At 50.7% G+C, this 20,246-nt stretch overlaps 1 protein-coding gene across 1 annotated transcript; it reads right to left on the bottom strand.

Moving 5' to 3' along the window:
* Positions 1–6,880: 6,880 nt before the first annotated feature.
* Positions 6,881–18,915, bottom strand: Plaur (plasminogen activator, urokinase receptor). The gene is made up of 7 exons (XM_038340958.2): positions 18,852–18,915; positions 16,657–16,767; positions 15,504–15,647; positions 9,868–10,023; positions 9,409–9,543; positions 7,851–7,997; positions 6,881–7,116 (listed from the first exon to the last, which is right to left on the bottom strand). Exons 1-7 carry the CDS (start codon positions 18,913–18,915, stop codon positions 6,887–6,889), a joined length of 987 nt encoding a protein of 328 aa, XP_038196886.2. The 3' UTR covers positions 6,881–6,886.
* Positions 18,916–20,246: the final 1,331 nt, after the last annotated feature.

Raw genomic sequence — 20,246 nt, 5'->3', positions numbered from 1 at the left:
AGTATGTGTCTCTCTGCCTTTCTGGTTCTGGTTCTCCAACCTGGAGGCTGACTCACCCCTCCAGACTTTGGTCCATTCTCTCTCTTGGGTGTGGGTTCCCTAACCTGCTCCTGTGGACACCTGAAGGCCTGGAGCAGGCTTGTGACCCATAGGATCCAGAAGAGTGAGAAACTGGGATGTGGGGGCCTCTAATTCTCACAGGACTCAAGGACCACAGGTAAACAGGATCCACCTATGTCTCTTCTGAAAAGCTCTTTAGTCTTCATCACTTCAAAACTGTTGTATACCCAGGTCATCATCACACAACACACTTCCTGCCCAGGTCCCAGCCCCCAGCATCCTCTTTGTCATCAGATCCCAACTCCTGTGTTCCTGGGACTATGCCTCCCAGCATCCCCTCTGACCTCAGGACCAAAACTCTCAGCATCATATCCCCAGGACCATGGCTCCCAGCATCCTCTCCGTCCTCCAGACCACAGCTCCCAGCATCATATCCCCAGGACCATGGCTCCCAGCATCCTCTCTGTCCTCCAGACCACAGCTCTGTATATGTCTGCAGATCCACAGCAGTGAGCAGCCTCCTTCCTTTCCCAGTCTCAGCTTACCACTTAGATCAAGTTGGTCACCCCCGCGACTTGGGTGAGGTGAGAGTGAAGCATGAGACTGTCTCAGGGATTCTTGTTCAGGGTGTACTAGCCTGTTCTCTGTTGTCAGTAACATGATGACAGAGACTGGGTGAGGAAGGAAGGAAGGAGGTTTCTTTTGGCAAACAAACTAGGGGCTGCCTCTGCTGATGGCTTTCCTACTGAGAGTCCTCAGAATGTCACATGGCAGGAGACGGAGCACACGCTTCTCTCCTGGTTGCTCACCTTCTTACCCAGCTGCCAGTGTTCAATCATGAGGGTTCCACCCTGATGACTTCATTGATCCTAAGCAGCCCCATGGGCCCCACCTCTGAACACCATAGTTGGATTAAGTTCCCATCCTCTTAATGGCTCAAAGGGGATTGAATTTCTCCTGTGTGTGTGTGTATGTGTTTGTTTCTGTGTGAATATATGTGTATGTATGTGTGTCCTTGTATGTGTGTGTGTCTTTGTGTGTTTCTGTGTGAATGTGTTTCTCTGTGTGTGTTTGTGTGTGAATGTGCATGTATATGCGTGCGTTTCTGTGTGAACGTGTGTATATGTGTGCGTGTTTCTGTCTTTGTGTGTATATGTGTGTGTTTCTGTGTGAACGTGTGTATATATCTGTGTTTCTGTGTGAATGTGTGTATATATCTGTGTTTGTGTGTGAATATGTGTATATATCTGTGTGTGTGTTTCTGTATGTGTGTTTGTGTGTTCCTGTGCATACTAACTGTGGAGGATAACCTTAGGTGTCAGTTCTTGTGGGGTGTGTCCCCCTTTTCTTCTCTTGGGACAAGCTCTCACTTACTGACACTCATCAATAGACTAGACTGACTGGTCAACAAGCCCCAGACTCCCTCCTGTCTCTGTCTCCCAGCTCCTGGGATTAAAAGCACATACCATCATGCCTGGCTATTTTTCACATGGGTTCTGGGACTCGAACACAGGTCCCAATGCTTGCATGCTGAGCACTTCACTGACTGATCCAGCTCCCCAGCCCAGGGTGGACTTTCAACATAGAAATTGTTGGTACGCATTCAAGACCCACAAGGGGGTCTCTCCTAGTGACCTCTTCCCTACTGATAGGTGGGCTTCCCCTTTATTGGTCTCTAACTGATGTCTTCTTCCCCGGCTTGTGGGCACTCTGGGAGGGACTGGCGTCTTTCGTGGGAGGGCAGTTCTGGGAGAGTACTGTCCCTTCAAGGCACTCTGTTCATAGGGTTTGGTGCAAGTGACACCAACCCCAACCCAGCTGGTGAAGGAAAAATGGGTCGAGTGGTCTGGGGACAAGGTTCAGGGGGTGGAGCGCTTATCCTGTAGGCACAGAAGCTGGGCATGGTGGCACATGCCTGTATTCTCAGTGCTCAGGAGATGGCAGGAGTTCAAGGCCAGCTTCCACTACATAGTTTGGAGCCAGTATGGCCTCCACGAGGTCCCGTTTCAGTGAGGGAGGCGATCTAGCCTATGAGTTTCCTTCAGTAGATTTCTTTGTTCAGCTGTTCTTTTCTTCCCGCTGCCCAGCCTCCCTGGTAATTCTAGCCCCAGGGCTATCTGCCAGCTATCTTTCAAGATGAGGGGAGCCATCCGTTCTCAGGATAGATAGATGGCCAGGTCAAGCCAAAGCTACAGGGCGATTGCTGTCTGTTGTGTGTCTCTCTCTCTCTCTCTCTCTCTCTCTCTCTCTCTCTCTCTCTCTCTCTCTCTCTCTCTCTCCTCTCCCACTATCCCTCCCCCACTCTGTGTGTGTGTTCTCATACATGGAAGCCGGGGGGGAGGGCTGTCAGTTCCCTTGGAATTACAGGCATTTGTTCCATGCCCGGCTTGTTACATGTGTTGTAGGACCCCAACTCTGGTCCTCAGGACTGACAGCAGGTACTCTTAGCGTGAACCATCTTCCAGCCTCCCTTCTCCTCTCCTCCCTGCCCCAACACACAAAGTGTCTCACTTTAGCCCAGGCTTGACCTCAGATCCTACCTCTATCTCTTGAATCCTAGGACTTGTCTCTCCCTGTGCCAGATGGTTGTCACTCTCTGTCCTCCAGCCAGTGTCTGTGACTGTGGGGGTCTGAATGAGAATGGCTCCCATAGGCTCATATGTTTGGATACTTGATGGGACTGTTTGGGAAAGATTAGGAGGTATGGCCTTCTTGGAAGAGGTGTGTCACTGGGGGCTGACTTTGAGGGCTCAAAAGACTGGCACCATTCCCACTTGGCTCTTTCTGCCTCATACTCATGGAGATGTGAGCTCTCAGCTGTTCCTGTTGCCTTGCGTGTGCTCCCTAACCATGGACTCCAACTTGAACATAGGCCCAATTAAAGGCTTTTTATTTTAATTTTTATTCTTTACATATATTGTATCTCGATGGCAGTTTCCCCTACCTCCAATCCTTCCAGTCCCCCACCCCTCTCCTCTCCCCTGGATCCACTCCTCCATTCCCCCACCCCCCAAAAAGAGCAGGCCTCCCAGGGATATCAGCCATACACAGAATAACACATTACAATGAGGCAAGGAACAGACCCTTGTATCAAGGCTGTCAGTTCCCTTGGAATTACAGGCAACCCAGTAGGAGGAAAGGGTCCCAAGCGCAAAAGAGTCAGAGACACCCCTACTCCCGTTGTAAGGAGTCCCACAAGAACACCAAGCTACACATAACATATATGCAGATGACTCAGCTCAGACCCATACAAACTCGGTGATGCTGTGATTCAGTTTCTGTGAGTCCCTATGAGCTCTGCTGGTGTCCTCAACCCCTCTGGCTCCTACTATGCTTCCTCCCCTTTTCTTTGGGGTTCCCCTGGCTCTGCTTAATGTTTGGCTGTGGGTCTCTACATCTGCTCCCATCAGTTGCTGGGTGAAGCCTCTCTGAGGACAACTGGACCAGGCACCAATCTATGAGCAGAACAGAATACCACTGGGGATCATTGCATTGATAGACTTGCTTGCTTTTCTTTTCTCTTTTCTTTTTGGGTTTTTGAGACAGGGTTTATTTGTAGCTTTGGAGCCTGTCCTGGAACTCGCTTTGTAGACCAGGCTGGCCTTGAACTCACAGAGATCTGCCTGCCTCTGCCCCTCCCCACCCCCAGTGCTGGGATTAAAGGCTTGCACCACCACTGCCTGGCGCTAAAGGCTTTCTTTTCTCAGTTGCTTTGGTCAAAGCATTTTGTCTCAGTGATAGAACCACAGCTAAGACAATGGCCAAGGGGGGCAGGACCATAGGTCCTGCCTCTGGTTAGAGTGGCAGTCAGCCTTCAAGCCCAGGTGGGTGGCGGAGAGGCAGTTGCTGGCAGGGAAATGTGAACTGCCACACCCCTTGCTCCTTTTGAAGAACAACAGTGATCTTGTTCTGGTGTCTACATCTTCAAATTACTGCAGGCTGCAAGGGCACGGAAACCAAGTCAGGGAAAGGAAATACCAAGCCGGGTTTGTCCGCTGTTTAAAAGCAGGTTTTCCTTCATTTTCCCAAAGAAATCGCCAGAGTAAGTGACCCCTTTGCTATTGAATCCCAACATGGGTGTGATGCCGGGGATGGAGGCAGCCATCTTGAGGTTATGAGGTAGACAAGCCTGGGCCATTTAGGACATTTAGGATCACTGAATTAATCAACGCAGGAATTCCCCTAACTCACGCTGTTTTTTATATGAGAAAATCAATTTCCTTTTTACTTTCAACCACTGTGAGTCGGATGCCGTCTTGACCACGTGATTTATCCAGAGTATGTGGAAGCAACCCTGCTTGCCAAATAGAATGTTCTAAGTGGTGGGAACTCTTTTCGGCTTTTTTTCCAGTTACTTCTCCTTGTGGCAAGATCCCTCCCACAGCGTCTGTTTCCTGGCTCCCCGTGAGTAGGCTGTGCTTCGTGAGAACCACTGGATGGGGGTGACCTTCCATGGCCCCAAGCAGAGGAGAGCCTTGGGCAGAACTGGCCTTGGTGGATCCTTTAGCTAAAATGTGAGAACTTGCAAAAAAAGGGGGGGAGGGGATTCAAATGGTTTTGGTCTTTAGCCCCATGGTAGGTGTATTTGTCTACTATGTGGGAAGTCCAAGTAGGCAGTCTAGAGAGAAAGGCGGGGGTGGGGGAGCTCAGGGAAGAAATATGAGAGGGATGGAGGTGGGGAGGGAGGGTGAGAGAGCGAGGGGAGAGGGAGAGGAAATGGTGAAAGCAGGGAGAGAAGAGGATGAGGGGCTTTGAGGGAGGGGAGTCAGTAACGTTTGGCACACAAGCCTGAGGACTTGAGTTCGATGCCCAGAAAAGCAAGAATAAAAAGCTGAGGTGGCGGCACTGGCTTGTGATCCCATCACCAAGGTGAGGTGGCGGCACTGGCTTGTGATCCCATCACCAAGGTGAGGTGGCGGCACTGGCTTGTGATCCCGTCACCGAGGTCCCTGGAGCTTGACGACCAGCTGGCCCCGCCCACTCCAGGCTGTGTGAGAAGTGTACAGTCGTGCCACAGGAGGTGGCGGAGGGACGGAGTCTGCAGGAAGGAGCCGCCCCTGATTTAGACAGCTTTCAGGATCCTTCTCGTCCCCGGCAAACCCCAGGAGACCCAGGACTTTGCTTAGACTCTAACCTCCCTCTCTACGATACCAGTTTCTGCTTAAGTCAGCACAAAGCGATTTTTATCTCTTGCAGCCAAAGATCCTGGAAGACCAAGTCAGGAGCCAGGACACCAAGGCCCATAGCAGGGTATGGAATAAAGAAATGTGACCTTACCCTTCCACATCTGCCAGAGGACACCAGAGGGTGGCAATATCTATCCTCCGAGCCCTACTGCAGGGCATCGTGGGAGAGGAACCTTAGCCTCCATGTCTTTTGCAAGGCTTCATGGTGATGTTATCTTCCATTTGAAAAAGAAAGCCTCTCATACGGCATCAACTTCGGTTCTCTTGGCTGCAGGGCATCGTGGGAAATACAGTCTTGGCTCAATTACTATTATTTCTTCTTGGAAGGCATCAGCAATAGTATATAGTCTGGGGATAGGACTCTTGGAACAGTGCTTGCCCCAGAAATCTGAGAGCGCGGGTTCAGTCTCGGTACCCATGTGAAAAAGCCACACTGCATCTGTTTGGTTTGGTTTGGTTTTTCGAGAAAGGGTTTCTCTGTAGCTTTGGAGCCTGTCCTGGAACTCTGCAGACCAGGCTGTCCTTGAACTCACAGGGATACACTTGCCTCTGCCTCCTGAGTGCTCGGATTAAAGGTGTGCGCCACCACCGCCTGGCTCACCACAATTCATCTGTAACTACAGTGCTCGTGAGACAGGTGGGTCCCTGGAGCTGGCTGACAACCAACACTATCAAATTGATGGGCTCAGTGTTCTGTGAGAGACCCTGTCTCAGAACAGTGAGGTGAGGGGCTGGGGGGGGGACGGCTCAACAGTTAAGAGAACTGGATGCTCTTTCAGAGGACCGGGGTTCAATTCCCAACACCCACATGGCAGCTTACAATTGTCTGTAGTTCTAGTTCCAGAGGAACTGATGCCCTCATTCAGACATGCAGGCAGGCAAAATGCCAATGCACATAAAATAAAAATAAATAAATCATTAAAAAAACAAAGCTGGGTGGTGGTGGCGCACGCATTTAATGCATTTAATACCAGCACTCAGGAGGCAGAAGCAGGCAGATCTCTGTGAGTTTGAGGCCAGCCTGGTCTACAAGAGCTAGTTCCAGGACAGGCTCCAAAGCCACAGAGAAACCCTGTCTCGAAAAAAAAAAAAAAACCAAACCAACCCCCCAATACCACCACCGCCAACAACAACAAAAACCAACAACAACAACAACAACAAAAACAAAAACAAAAACAATGAGGTGAAAAGCCAGGTATTGTGGCCCACACCTTTAATCTCAGCACTCGGGAGGCAGAGAGAGGCGAATTTCTGAGTTTGAGGCTAGCCTGGTCTACAGAGTGAGTTCCAGGAGAGCCAAGACCACAGAGTGAGACCTTGTCTCAAAATAAAATCAAAGAAAAGAGACACCCCCTCCCCACTTTCATCTCAAAGCTAAATGTGACAGAGAAGGGAGACCCTGCCTTGTTCACTGGTACAAAAATCTTTATTTATATTTATATATATATATATAATAAATTAGAGGAATAACAATGATAATAATAACAATAGCAACAATATTTGCCAAGAGCCCCTGCTGCCTGCAGCTTTTGCTCTGCTTCTCTTCTGGTTCTTAGAAAAGTTGAGGCCCGAAGACAACACAATGGCACACACGAGGGAGGACAAAGTCCCTGGATCCAGCCAGGGCTGGGGGCTCAACCTCAGGTCCAGAGGAGGACACCCCACAGTCTGAAGGTCAGGAGCAGGGAGACGACGAGGCTCAGGTGGGCAGCGCCTGGCCTAGGGCCAGCGCTTCTGAGCCCATTACAGCCACTGCGGTCGCAGCAGGAGACGTTGAGGTGGGTCAGGAGGAAGGCGTCTGCCACATGCGATCCTTGGCACCAGGAAGCTGTGGCGCAGCCTCGTACGGTGTAACTCCGGTTTCCCAGCACTGAGGAACGAGGAGGGTCAGTGAGCCAGGAATTCTCAGGAAAGAGGCAGGCTCCCTGTGCTGGACGCTATAGCCACCTGCACCCCCTACTGTGAGCACTGCTCCCAAAATGTGTTCCAGGGAACCCCTGGCAGTCTCTCAGACTCAACTCTAAGATGTCATCTGGCCCTTCCGAGCTTCCGAGTGTCTGAGAGATACTTTTCCAGAGAAACCCCAGGACAAGTGATATTGCAACAGGCTGAACACGAGAGCAGACAACGAGGACCAGATGTCTGATATTAGAGCCAGACGGGAAGAGGGTTCCACACTGTAAGCAACGACAGTCTCCTCTTTGCACTTTTTCATTATGACACACAGGCTATTTTTTTCCGTCATCGAAACTATTATTTATGAGGCCAGCTATAATGGCGCACGCCTTGAATCCCAGCACTTGGGAGGCAGAGGCAGGCGGCTCTCTGTGAGTTTGAGGCCAGTCTGGTCTACATAGAGTTCCAGGGTAGCCAGGGCTATATAGTGAGACCCTGTCTCAAAAATTATTTAGTTAATATGTAATAAGGTGGATTGTTGTTGGTTTGACAGGGCCAATCCTCTTATTGTAATTTGCCCTTCCTGCAGATAAGTACCATCTTTTCCATAGGAAAATCCACCCGGGATAGGTCCCGCCCATCTGTCAATCAGTCTGGTCAGCGCCCTGTGCCCCAGAGGGTCCCCTTCCAGCTCCCACAGGGCCTTACCATCTAAGCCAGTGGCCTCCAGGCACTGATTCATTGGTCCCCGGCAGTCAGTGAGGGAAATCTCTTTGGAGGAACACCCATGGGTGCTGTTCCCCTCACAGCTGTAGCACTGGAAGCCATTCGGTGGTAAGTCCTGAAGATCCAGAACTTAAAGATGAAAAAAAGACAGGGACCGAAGATAAGCTTTGGGACCTTGCAACCATCCAACATCTGCCCATGCTCAGCCCGAGGTGCTAGGGCGCCACCTGGTGATCATATGTAGGAACTACACTTTCTTTTGGGGTCCTGTTCTCTAGAACTGAGCCCCACCCACATCCAGCTAGGCTTGATGGGGGACCCTAACTGTGTGCTATGAAACAAGCCCTATTCTCTCAGAAGTTACCATACAGAGTGACATTGTTCACTGTGACAGCCACTGGCCACCTGTCTTTCTTAACGTTTAAATTAATTAGCTTAGCCGGGCAGTGGTGGCACATGCCTTTAATCCCAGCATTTGGGAGGCAGAGGCAGGAGGATCTTTGTGAGTTCAAGGCCAGCATGGTCTAAAAGAACTAGTTCCAGGACAGCTAGGCTTGTTCCACAGAGAAACCGTGTCTCGTAAAACCAAAATCCAATCAACCAATCAAACAAATTAATTAGTGTTAAATATAATTCTAGGGCTGATGAGATGGCTCAGCAGGTTGAAGAGCTTGAGGCCAACTCTGATGACCTGAGTTCAAGCCCCAGGACCTACATGGTGGAAGGAAGAACTGGCCCCTGAAAGTCACCTTCTGACCTCCACACATGGACCATGGCGTGCTCACTTGCATGCACGAACATACATGCACACAAAATAAATGCAAATTTAAAAATCAAAATGATATGTCTGTGCACTGTGTGACCTGCAGAGGCCAGAAAAGAGCATCAGAACTCTTGCAGCTGGAGTTAACGGTGGTGGCCGCCCAGCGTGGATGCTGGGAACTGAACTTAGGATCTCTGGAAGAACAGCCAGTGCTCTTAGCCTCTGAGCCATCTCTCTAGTCCGTTTTTGACACTTTTTAAAAAGATTTATTTATTTTAGTTCATGTCTACGTGTTTCGCCTGCACCTGGGTCTGTGTACAGCATGCATGCAGTACCCATGGAATCCAGAAGAGGGCATCAGATTCCTGGAGCTGCAGTTAGTGTTGTGAGCAGCCATGTGGGCGCTGGGACTCAAACCTGGGTGCCCTTAACCACTGAGCCACCTCTCGGGCTCTATTTAATACATTTTCATGAAATAGCTTCTTTGGCCTTAACCTCTTGCTGACTGTGCTGGGACAACACAGTGGCCAGGACAGCCTGGTTCTACCTTCTTAGGACTCAGGGCTTTCTCACCAGACAGTTCTGACCCAGGGTGGGCAGAGCTGTTGGGGGGGGGGGAATTGAGTGGGCTGCGTGTGCTGAAGGAGGGGCCCTGAACCCGGTTTTCAGGAAGAGACAATAACTGACCCTGACCCTGGAAGTAGAGAGAGGACTTAAGAGAGAGAGAACTGCAGTTCCAGACAAAGCCAACAGCGGCCACCCCACCCGGTCCCTCACCTGGGCCGCCATTGCAGTGGCTGGAGTTGCAGCATTTCAGGAAGTGAAAGGTGTGGTTGCTGTGGAAACCGGCTATGCCCGGACACCCGGGAAGACTGCCACAGCCTCTGGTATAGTTCTCATCCTTCAAGCTCCCTGCAAGGGCAGAGGTCAGGTTGTGGTAAGGAGCTGGTTGTGGATTGGCTGCCTTTGGGTACCCCCGTTTCCTTAGAGACCTCTTTTTTTTTTTAGGCTAACTTCACCCCTAGCCAAAGGACTGCACTTTCCATTCTCCCTTTGCTGTGTGTTAAAGGAGGCCCATATGGTACATAGAACCTCATGCATTTGTGAAATTTCCAGAAAGAACCCCTACTAAAAGAAAGAATGGATGTGTGTGAGAGAGAGGGCGGTTGCCTCTTGCTTACAGTCCTGGTGCTTGAGGGGCTCTGGAAGAGGACCTCCCTGCAGGTGAGCACTTACTTTCCGTGCTCCGCAGGGTCACCACTTCAACACACTGTTCTCCAGGATAGCGGCATTGCAGGCTCTGCTCCCGGCCCCTCTCACAGCTCTGGTCCAAAGAGCTACAGGACCTACACTCAAGGTACCGGCCCCTGGGAAAGACAATCTCCCGGACTCCTAGGAAGAAAGGAAAGGGGTTGGTCGGAGGCCCAGCTCCCGCAGAGAACCCCCCTCTGAACCCAAGTCAGTCAATCCCCAAGCCTACATATCTCAAACCTTTCTAGAACTTATCACGTCCTTTTCAGCCTTGGGTGCCCCTCAAGATCAGCCTCTGCTCTTGGCACGGCCACCTCGTTCTCTCACACGGCCCTTGGAGGAAGTCTCTAAAGTCTCCTCTGCTCTACCCTCTCACAGCTCCGCCCTGTTTTTAGAATAAAGCTTAGCTACCTGATTGCTGCATTCAAGGTCTCCTGAAGACTGTGTCCTGTGACCTCTCCTGCCTCACCTCCCAGCACCAGCTCCGCCCACGCTCTCTTCCATACTGGCTCCCCAGTCTCAGAACATAGACCCTCACCAGACTTCCTCTATTCTGTTGTCTTTGTCTAGAACACCCTTCCTTAGCTCCTTAGCTCCTTCCTAATGCCCCCTCCTCCTTCATCTTATTTATCACCGCTTCGAGGCTGGGGCTCTACCACTGAGCCACACCGCAGCCCCTCACTGGGGAATTCTAGGCAGGGGCTCTACTATCCAGTTGTATTCTTAGCCCTTGATTTTTTTGGAGGGGGGTGCAGGGTCTCACAATGTAACCAGAACCCAGAATCCTTTACCTCCAGCTATCTCATCATATAGCATATTCTTATATTTGCCTTTATTTACCCTAGGATGGTCTATCTTATAGCCACAATTATCACTCACAGATGTATGAACCAAAAGATCAAAGCCTTACTTGATTGATCCATGATAACTTTGTTATTTTGCTCAAAGTGTCTAGCCGAGGCCAATTGGACCAGTTGCTTTTCCCTGGAAACACCATGCCACCCTTTCCCCAGGCTTTGGCTCACGCCATCCTCCGGCCTGGCACAGCCTCTCTTTCCTGACCCAGGAGATTAGAGCTGTGTCTGAGCTGAGGCAGCCCACTGGCAAGCTCAAGGCAATTAGGTGAATCATTCCATCCAGAGCCAAATCATCTATCTTGTTCAAGGAAAAATGCCTAAAAGGCCCACAGCATGCTCCTTCCCTCAAACATCCATGAAAACCAAAAGCAGATCTTTCTCCAGGCACTGTGGTGCATTCCTGTCATCCCTGGACTTTGGTGGGTGATGCTGGAAGATGGCAAGTTTGGGGCTAGCCTGGGGTACATACTGAGACTGGGTGGCAGGAAAAACAACAGACAAACAGGGATTTCCAGCACAGCCACACTGGCTGTCCCAAACCTCTGGGTGGTGGGGGGGGGGAGTTCCTTTTGGAACACTTCTTCCCAGGACGCTCTTCTGACTATGGGTCGTGTGACCTTCAGGAAGCATCTTAGTTCCTTTTTTATTTCCTCATTGTCCATTCACATATCTCTCTCCGGTCTCACAAATGATCTTACCCGTCATGGTGATGCCAGTGGGAGACTGAGGCAGGAGGATTCCCTCAGTGAGAGGCTGGGGTGTGGCTCAGTGGTAGAGCCCCTGCCTAGAATCCCCCAGTGAGGGGCTGGGGTGTGGCACAGCCGTACAGAGCTGGCATTCTCAAGACCTATCTTCCATTTGCGGTACTAAAAACAAATGCCTGACATGCATGCCTGTGTAGTGTTGCCTTGGGTTCTCCTGCCACCACACACCTGAGTCTCTACCTGTCTCTGCCATGGTGTGGATATAGTTTGTCTCTGAGGTCATGTGGTCGAAAGCTCAGTCTTCAGAGTGGTGGAATGAGAAGGGAAGGAACTTTATGGCAGGAAGCAAGCGGGAAGCTGTCCAGTCGTTCACAGCATGGCTTTAGGAAGGGATTAATTAATAAATTAATTTTGAAAAGGAGTTTGAGTTGACTCCCAGGAATTAAAACTGTTCTTAATTTTTTTCTCCATTTTATTTTATGTGCATGCAATACCAGCAGAGGTCAGAAGAGGGCGTAGAACCCCGGAACTGGAGTTATTGCCTGATGTGGGTGCTGGGAACTGAACCTGGGTCCTCTGGAAGAGCAGTCAGTGTCTTAACCACTAAACCACCCCAGACTGTGGTTTCCTGTGTTTTGAATTCTCCCTCGGCATGTAGTCATGAAGTGATGGGGTTTGGGAACGGGTGCAGTGTGCTTGCCTGTGTTGGGGGAAGAGCTCTGGCTGGAGCCAGCAGCACGCTGTATGGACGTCCCGTCTCTCAAACTGCAAGCTACATAAGTATTTTCCCCTGTTTTTATTTATTTGGGTTGCTCTTATTTGATTGTTTTTGAGAGTAGGTCTTCCTCTGCAGTCTGGAACCTGCTAAGTGGACCTGGCTGGCTTGGAATTTATGGAAATCCTTCTACCGCAACCTCCGTGTGTGGGATTATAGGCGTATGCCACCATGCTGGGATGATAGGCGTATGCCACCGTGCCAGACTGTAGCTCTTTTCTTTACAGCTTAGTCGGCGCTGGGTGGACAAACTTGAGGACCTGAATTTGATCCCCAGAACTAATTACAGTGGTACAGGCCTGTAATCCCAGTCTTGGGCGTTTGAGGAGAGTCTGGAGGATCCCTTAGGCTTGCTGGCTGCTAGTCTATCTTCAAGTCTAGTGAGACACTTAGGAAGAGAATCAAGTGGAGAGTGACAGGATAGGACACTCAACACCTTCCTCTGGCTATTTGTGTATGCACACATGTACACGTATGAACACATGTGCACGCATGCTCGCACACACGCACATACACACATGCGCATACACATGCACTCACATATGTGTACACACATGAGCACACACATGCTTAAAACCACACACATGAGAACACAATCCACATGTATATGCTCACACATGCACGACATATGTGCTCGCACATGTGCTGACATACTCATGTACACACATGAACACACATAAACACACACAGCTCTAAATTATTCTTTTCTGTCTCTTTTAATCAATCAACGTCTGTTCTAGAACTCGCCATCCTCCTCACCCAGCTTCCCAAGTGCTTCCCTCCCAGGCGCACACAAACATGTTGAGCTCATGATGGGCTGATCTGTCTCAGTTCCCCCTTCACTTCCTGGCTGGGGTCTCAGGGTCTCTGACGTGGCTACTTGCACTCTCTAGCTCGGTCCCATGTGTCTCGGGGGAAGCTCAGCTCACTGCTGCTGGGACACCTCACTTCTGCACGTACGCTTGCCAAAAACTGGAGGGAAAATTGTCTCCAGATCGGGGACCCCGCCCCCACCGCGTGGCTGTTTCCTTTCACAGTGCTGAGCCGGTGAGTTGGAACAGGGCTCGGGAATGAAGCGTGCCACCTGTGAAACTTTGTCTGCCTTCCCTCTTCCAAGAACCACAGGGCCCCGAGTTCCTTCCTCTACTGAGTACTCTTCGGAGACTCTGTCATTTGTCCAGCTTCATGGCTGTCACCCGCAGAAGCATTACACCGACATAAGGGACTCCATCGTGCCCGGAAAAGAAGCTTCTATCCTCATCCTCCGGTCACATATCACTAAGGTCTCCTTTTCTACCCGCCACAGCTATTCCATCAGGACAGTTTTGTCCCGGCCCAGCAGAACCGCCGTCTGGCTACCTTTCTCGTGGACAACCTCACTCCTCATCCACCCGTGCTCGTTTCCCCTCATAGTCTAGTTCCCTCAAATCTGTCTCCCATGCTAAAGGCAGAAACATTTGTCAAAAATAGAAGTGTGGGTTGGGGGGGTGATAAAAAATAGAAGAGAGGGTCTAGGGATGTGGTGCAGTTGGTAGAGCGCTTGCCTAGCTCACAAAAAGCTCTGTGTTCCATCGCCAGCACCGAATAAAGCCTGTGTGACTGGTGCATGCCTGGGATCCCAGCATTCAGGAGGTGGAGGCGGGAGGACCAGTCATTCCGGGCTACCCATGCTTACATGGCAAGTTCAAAGCCAGAGAGGGCTATCTAAGAAACAAACAAACAAACAAACAAACAAAAAAACAGACATGGCAGCACTGGAGGCAGAGGCAGGAGGATCTCTGTGAGTCTGAGGCCAGCCTGGGCTACAGAGTGAGTTCCAGGACAGTCAGGATTCCATCATAGAGAGACCTTGTCTCAAAACAAAAACAAAAACAAACCAATACACAAATAAATAAAACCTGGGGTCATCAAGATGGCTCAGCGGGTACAGATGCATATAGCCAAACCTGAAGACCTGAGTCCAAGACCCGTGACCCTCACAGTAGAATGAGAGAATCAGCTCTCACAAGTTGACCTTTGACCTTCATATGTAACATGGAAAGCATCTGCACACACTTAAACCAATATATATATATATATATATATATATATATATATATATATATATTAAAGGAAACTACGCACACACGACTCAGCCTTGCACCAGAGATGGCTTGTAGGTAGTCGGAAGAAGAGGCAAACCAGGCACAAAGGTAGTCTCTTCCCTCATGAGGACCATGGGAAGCGGGCCCTTATAATCAATTCCCATCCAGGGCCAAACCCTGCACGGAGAGCAGTCAGGAGTGCTGCCCCTTCCTCATCTGCCCTGGCCCTCTCTGTGTGCACTTGGACCGCCGATCACACCCTAAAGCCGTCAATCAAAAGGCCCATGAACTTCTCTTTTATCTGCATACTGTACCCACACGTTCCTCATCAAGGATCATCTTTTTTTTTTTAAGGTTGTTGGGAGGAAAACAAAGATATCACACATACTAGACAGGGATTCCACCACTGAGCCACACCCCAGCCCCTCACTGGGGGATTCTAGGCAGGGGCTCTACCACTGAGACACACCCACAACCCTACTTTTTTAGATTAAAACATTTTAAATATATGATGATGATGGTGGTGTGTGTGTGTGTGTGTGTGTGTGTGTGTGTGTAGGTCAGAGGGCTACTTTGGGGAGAGTCAGTTCTCCCATTCCACCTTTACATGAGATTCAGGCATTGAACTCAGGTCCCAAGGCCTGAGCAACAAGTACCTTTATCCAAGGTGCCATCTCTCTTGTCCTTTCTAGTTTTTTTTTTTCATTGAGACTGTGCCTAAATACCCCACTGACCTTCAGTGTGTTATCTTCCTGTATCAGCATCCGAGCAGCTAGGATAACGGGCAAGTTCCACCGAGCCTGGCAGATGTGTCATCATACACATGAAAGTCATGTTTGTCACCTCACAACCCGGGGATGCTTTTATAATCCCATAGTATTGGAATGGCGAGGTGTGGCAGCTCAGAGTTATAATCCCAGCCCTCAGGAAGCTGAGGCAGGATGATCTCCTATTGTCAGCCAGCCTGCACTCTACAGTGGGATTTTGTCTCATCCAAGCAAAACAATTGGGTGTGAGAATATTTCGAGATGGAGAGGGATATGATTTGGGAGACAGGACTGGGAGAAGTGACATGGGGCTGGGTTGGAGATGGATGAGCGAGGTCCCAGAGTAAGGAACGGGCTTGGTGCTAGGGTGAAGGATGTAGGTCTGGGAGTAGAATTGGGGCTTCAGCTGGGGGCGGCGAGGACACCCAACTCACCGGGCCTCGGTTTGTTGCAGACATCTGTGGCACACACGACCTCTGCCAGGCTGATGATCTTGGAGTTCACCCGGTAACTCATAGTCCTGTTGGTCTTCTCATAATGGGCACAGTCTCTCATCACCACCTCCAGTTCTTCATCATCTAGGAGGAATACAGGTCTAGTCCCCTAGAGCGTCCCTAGTCCCGACCAGTCCCCGACACTCCTGGTCTCGGGGTCACCCATCCCTAGTGCCACTCCTTGTGGACCCTTCTTCTTGTTTGGGTCAATTCTGTTATTTTCTAGAATTATCTTCCCCTTCCCCATGCACACCATTTGGATTTTCTGGATCCATTTACAACTCTTTCCTAAGGTGAATGAAGCCAGCAGAGAGGTGCCTTCAATAGAAAGAAAAACACTAACATTTCTGAGATAGGGTCTTGCTATGTAGTTCAGACTGGTTTGGGGCTCCCAATCCCCTTGCCTCCACTCTCCAGCACTAGGGCTACCGGTGTGTACCGAAGCACTAGCACTTTAGTGCCAGCTGCTTTAACCTGCTCAGCCGTCTCTCTACCCTTATCTTAGGTGGGTTTTGTGTTGGTTTGTTTGTTTTCTGAGACAGGGTTTCTCTGGGTAGCCCTGGCTGTCCTGGAACTAGGTCTGTAGACCAGTCAGGCCTTGAACTCACAGAGATCCACCTGCCTATGCCTCCCCAGTGCTGGGATTAAAGGCATTGGGCCTCTCACTGATACTTTATTTTTAAAAAACCTTTTAAGATAGATTTTACTATTTTGCGTGTATGAGTGTTTTGCCTGCCTGCATGTCTGTGCATGATATTTGTGCCTGCTGCCCGAGGAGGCGGTGAGCTGCCATGAGGGTGCTGCGAACTGAACCTGGGTCCTTCTCGAGATCCAAGCGTTTGTGTGTCTGTAGGTGAGGATGTGGCACGAAATGCAGGGGAGGCCTCAGGCCTCCTTCCTGGAGCTGGTTATGGTGGCTGTGCGCCACCCCACGTGAATCTCTGGACTGAATTCAGGGCTACTGGAGAAGCAGCTGGTCTTAGGTGCTGAGCTGTCTCTCCAGCCTCCTTAGATGTTTAAACGTCTGCATTTCCTTACTCTCTGGGGAGAGCAGGTTTTCTAGCCTATTGTTGGCGGTGGGGGCCAACCTTACCTTCCCACTCACGAAGCACCGTGGTCCTGCAAAGATCCTGGCCCAGGCCGCAATCCTTCACCACGCAGTTCTGGTTACTCTCACACTGCACACACTGCAGGCCCTGGATGGCTGCGAGGGGAAGAGGTGGTCAACAGGTTCAGAGCTGACCTCAAACTCACAGTAACCCTCCTGCCTCAGCCTCCTGTGTTCTGGGATGACAGACATGCATCAGCTGCGGTTCGTTGTAACTCTGGCCTCTTGCAAGACTTCTAACCCTGGCTCCCATTTCGGTGCTGTGTCCTTCCAATACGACCTCGCCAGTTCTGTTCCATGGATCTCCTATCCACTGGAGATCCAGGTTCCACCCCTTTCAGTAGCTTCTCTACAGTGTTTTCTCCAAGACCTGAGCTTCATCCTGAAGCTATAACCCCACCCATCAGCCCTCCAAAATTAGGTGAGGGAGCTCTAAAAGCATTCTCCCCACCTCCCTAACACCTCTGCTAGGTTCTAGCCCCACCTTAGCTCCACCCTCACCCAGGCGCTAGCCCCGCCCTACAACTCCTGCCCATCTTCCTTCTCTATCTCCGCCCAATATTCTAGCCACACCCCTGACTTCCTTGCCGTGCTTTAGACTCTAATCTCTACTATAACTACGCCCTCTGACTCTTCCCTTAAATTTTCTTCCTACATTTATATTATTTCATTGAACACTTTTGAAACGGCCTCACTACATATGTGTAGTCTGGAATTCTACGCAAACCAGGCGGGCCTTGAATGCAGAGATCCACCTGCCTCTGTTTAAGGGCATTTTCTCACATTGTTCTGCTCTGTCCGGACTTCACCTTAATAACATAGCACAGAGGTTCTCAGCCTTCCTAATGCCGTGACCCTTTAATACAGTTTCTCATGTTGTGGTGACTTCCTAACAATAAAATTATTTTCTTTGCTACTTTTTTTTTGGTTGTTGTTGTTTGTTTTTCGAGACAGGGTTTCACTCTAGTTTTAGAGCCTGTCCTGGAACTAGCTCTTGTATACCAGGCTGGCCTCGAACTCACAGAGATCCGCCTGCCTCTGCCTCCCGAGTGCGAGGATTAAAGGCGCGTGCCACCACCGCCCAGCTCTTTGCTACTGTTATTAATCATAATTATCTGTGTTTTCCGATGGTCTTGGCGACCCCTGTAAATCGACCCTAAATCAGGTCAGAGTCCCACGGCCCCTAAATGTTAGTCCCGCTTCTGGCCCCTCGCCTGGCTGGAAGCCCCTCCTCCAGGTCTTCTAATTCCTCCTCAAACTCGTAGCCCCGCCCCAGACATCCTAGGTTCTAATCAGGACCAGAGCTCCAGCCTATTAGGCTCTGGATCCTCCCCAGTTTTCCAGTCACTTTCCCGGAACAGAAAGGCTAGGTAGCTGTCCTAAACCACACAGCCTGCTCTGAACCCAGGTGGTATCGCCACTTCAGGCTCCTCTCCCCGGGGCTGTCATCCCTGGGCTCTAATTCACAGTAAGAGCCGTCTGAGACACCGAGGTCCCGTCTGCAACTCAGAGCCGGTCTGCTCTGCGCCAGGTCTCCTTTCTACACTAAGAGTCCCTCCTCTTTGCGCCCCCACCCGTACCCCCTCCAGCTCCCTGGCCACCCGAATTTCCCGCGAAGGTCCCCTTCCCAGACCATTAGTCAGCCCCGGCCACTCGCGGATCAGGAGAGTTATTCACCGCGCTAAACGCTGACTCAATTCCTTCTCCATTTCCTCTACTTTCTCAACACCTTTCCCCCCTACATGTCCTGGAGGAAGCAGGTGAGGAAGTAGCGAAAGCCAAATGTACTAGAGGGACGGGTCCGTTGGAAATGCTGGGGGGGGGGGGCGATCTCCCTCCTACCCCAAAGCTGGATCCCACCCCCACCGAAAAGAGAACACTGTGGGAAGCGGCCCCCGGGAGTCACATGCCCACTAATTCAATCGCTAGCTATGCATTTTGGTACCAGCTACTTAACGTCTCTGTGCCTCCCGCGTCCTGCAGTTTGACTTTGCAGAGCCTGGGACGGAGCCAGAGATCGGTTTGCTAAATGAATGCCTCCGGGCGTCTAAATGTGCCACGTGGGATGTCTAAAAGTGTTCTGGAGAACACACCCGAAGAGGAGTTGGGTGGGAGGAGAAGGGTTGAGTGCTGGGCTCCCTTCCCCCTAACTCACCCGGCTGTCACCACCCAGTCCTTACCTGGGACCCAGGCCGTCAGCAGCAGCAGCAGCAGCAGCAGCAGCAGCCTCCCCCGGAGGCCCATGTCGCGCGTCTGGGTGTCTCCCTTCACCTCTGCTCTAGACTGAGCAGAGCACAGGGAAGGAGACAGTTTTGTGGCCCCAGGGCTCCGCCCACCGTTTGCTTAAGCGTGAGTCAGCCCGGGTTGTGTGGGTGCCTCCCCTTCCTCCTCCCAAGTCCACAAAGCTACCCATCCCAGGAGGCCTGACTCAGGGTCTCTGAGGTCATAACCCTGTCGTCCCATTCGCTGTGTTCAAATCCCAGGTGTCCTAGGATCACGGAATGTGGCTAAGTGTCGGATAGTAGTAGGGACAGGGAGGGAAAACCATAGGAGTCTGGTTACCAGGGAGGTGAGCTTTGCGGTGAACGCTTTGGACAGAATGCCCACCATCTACCTAGAAACAGTTTTGTTGAGGCAGGTGTGTGGTAGCGGTCTGCAATCCTGGTACCCGGGAGGCAGGAGTAGAGGCAGAAGGATCTCTGAGTTCAAGGCCAGCCTGATCTACAGAGTGAGTTCTAGGACAGCCAGGGCTACACAGAGAAATCCTGTCTCAAAACAAAATAGAAGGAGAGGAAGAGAGAAAGAGAGGAAGGAAGGAAGGAAGGAAGGAAGGAAGGAAGGAAAGAACAATGGTTATAACCATTTCTGGCCTTGACTGTTTCTTATCAACCAGAGTTTTCATATATAAATGTACATATACATACATGCATACATACCTACATACATACATACATACATACATACATACATACATACATACAGGGTCTCTCTTTGTAGCCCTGTCTGTCCTGGAACTCACTCTGTAGACCAAACTGATCTTGAACTCACAGAGATCCGCCTGCTGCAGGATCACAGGCATGTTAACACATCTTGTCCAGGCAGAGCAGTGCCATGCAGAGGACACATCTGGAACAGAACACTGACTTACTAAAATGGAGGGCTCACCAAGTTCTTCAGCACCTTCCCCAAGACCGCCTTTGTGTGGGATACCATTCCAGGAGCAGTGGACACCACAGGAAATGAAGCGGGGGTCCCACCCTCGTGGCCATGACGTGGGGAGGATGTCTTGTTATCTAATCTTTCACATCAGGGAAAAATGTTGAAGGAAGAACAAGGGTACCAGGGAGAGGCAAGCTCCTCTGTGAGGGAGTCTCGCTGCAACTGTGAAAGGAATCTAGTGGGGGCCTAGGGAAACAGAGACAGGGAGAGAGACACAGGGAAGAGACAGTCAATGCAAAGGCCCCGAGGGTACAGAATCACAAGCAGGTCAGTGTGACTGGTGGGTGGGAACCCGAGAGAGCAGAGAGCAATGAGTGAGTAGCAGCTACCTGTACAGTAGTGATCTCACAGTGTGT

This window comes from Arvicola amphibius, chromosome 8 (genome assembly GCF_903992535.2).
Source record: "Arvicola amphibius chromosome 8, mArvAmp1.2, whole genome shotgun sequence".
NCBI classification, from domain to species: domain Eukaryota; kingdom Metazoa; phylum Chordata; class Mammalia; order Rodentia; family Cricetidae; genus Arvicola; species Arvicola amphibius.
This window is presented reverse-complemented; position numbering and strand designations above follow the sequence as displayed.

Bases quoted from the DNA above. Each gene is read 5' to 3' on its own strand.
- Plaur (XM_038340958.2), bottom strand. From the start codon at position 18,915: ATGGGCCTCCGGGGGAGGCTGCTGCTGCTGCTGCTGCTGCTGCTGCTG. The intron at 10,024-15,503 runs GTGAGTTGGGTG...CTTTCTTCCTAG, and splicing joins CTGCAACAAACCGAGGCCCG to GAGTCCGGGAGATTGTCTTT. The intron at 7,117-7,850 runs GTAAGGCCCTGT...CTCGTTCCTCAG, and splicing joins GGAGGCCACTGGCTTAGATG to TGCTGGGAAACCGGAGTTAC.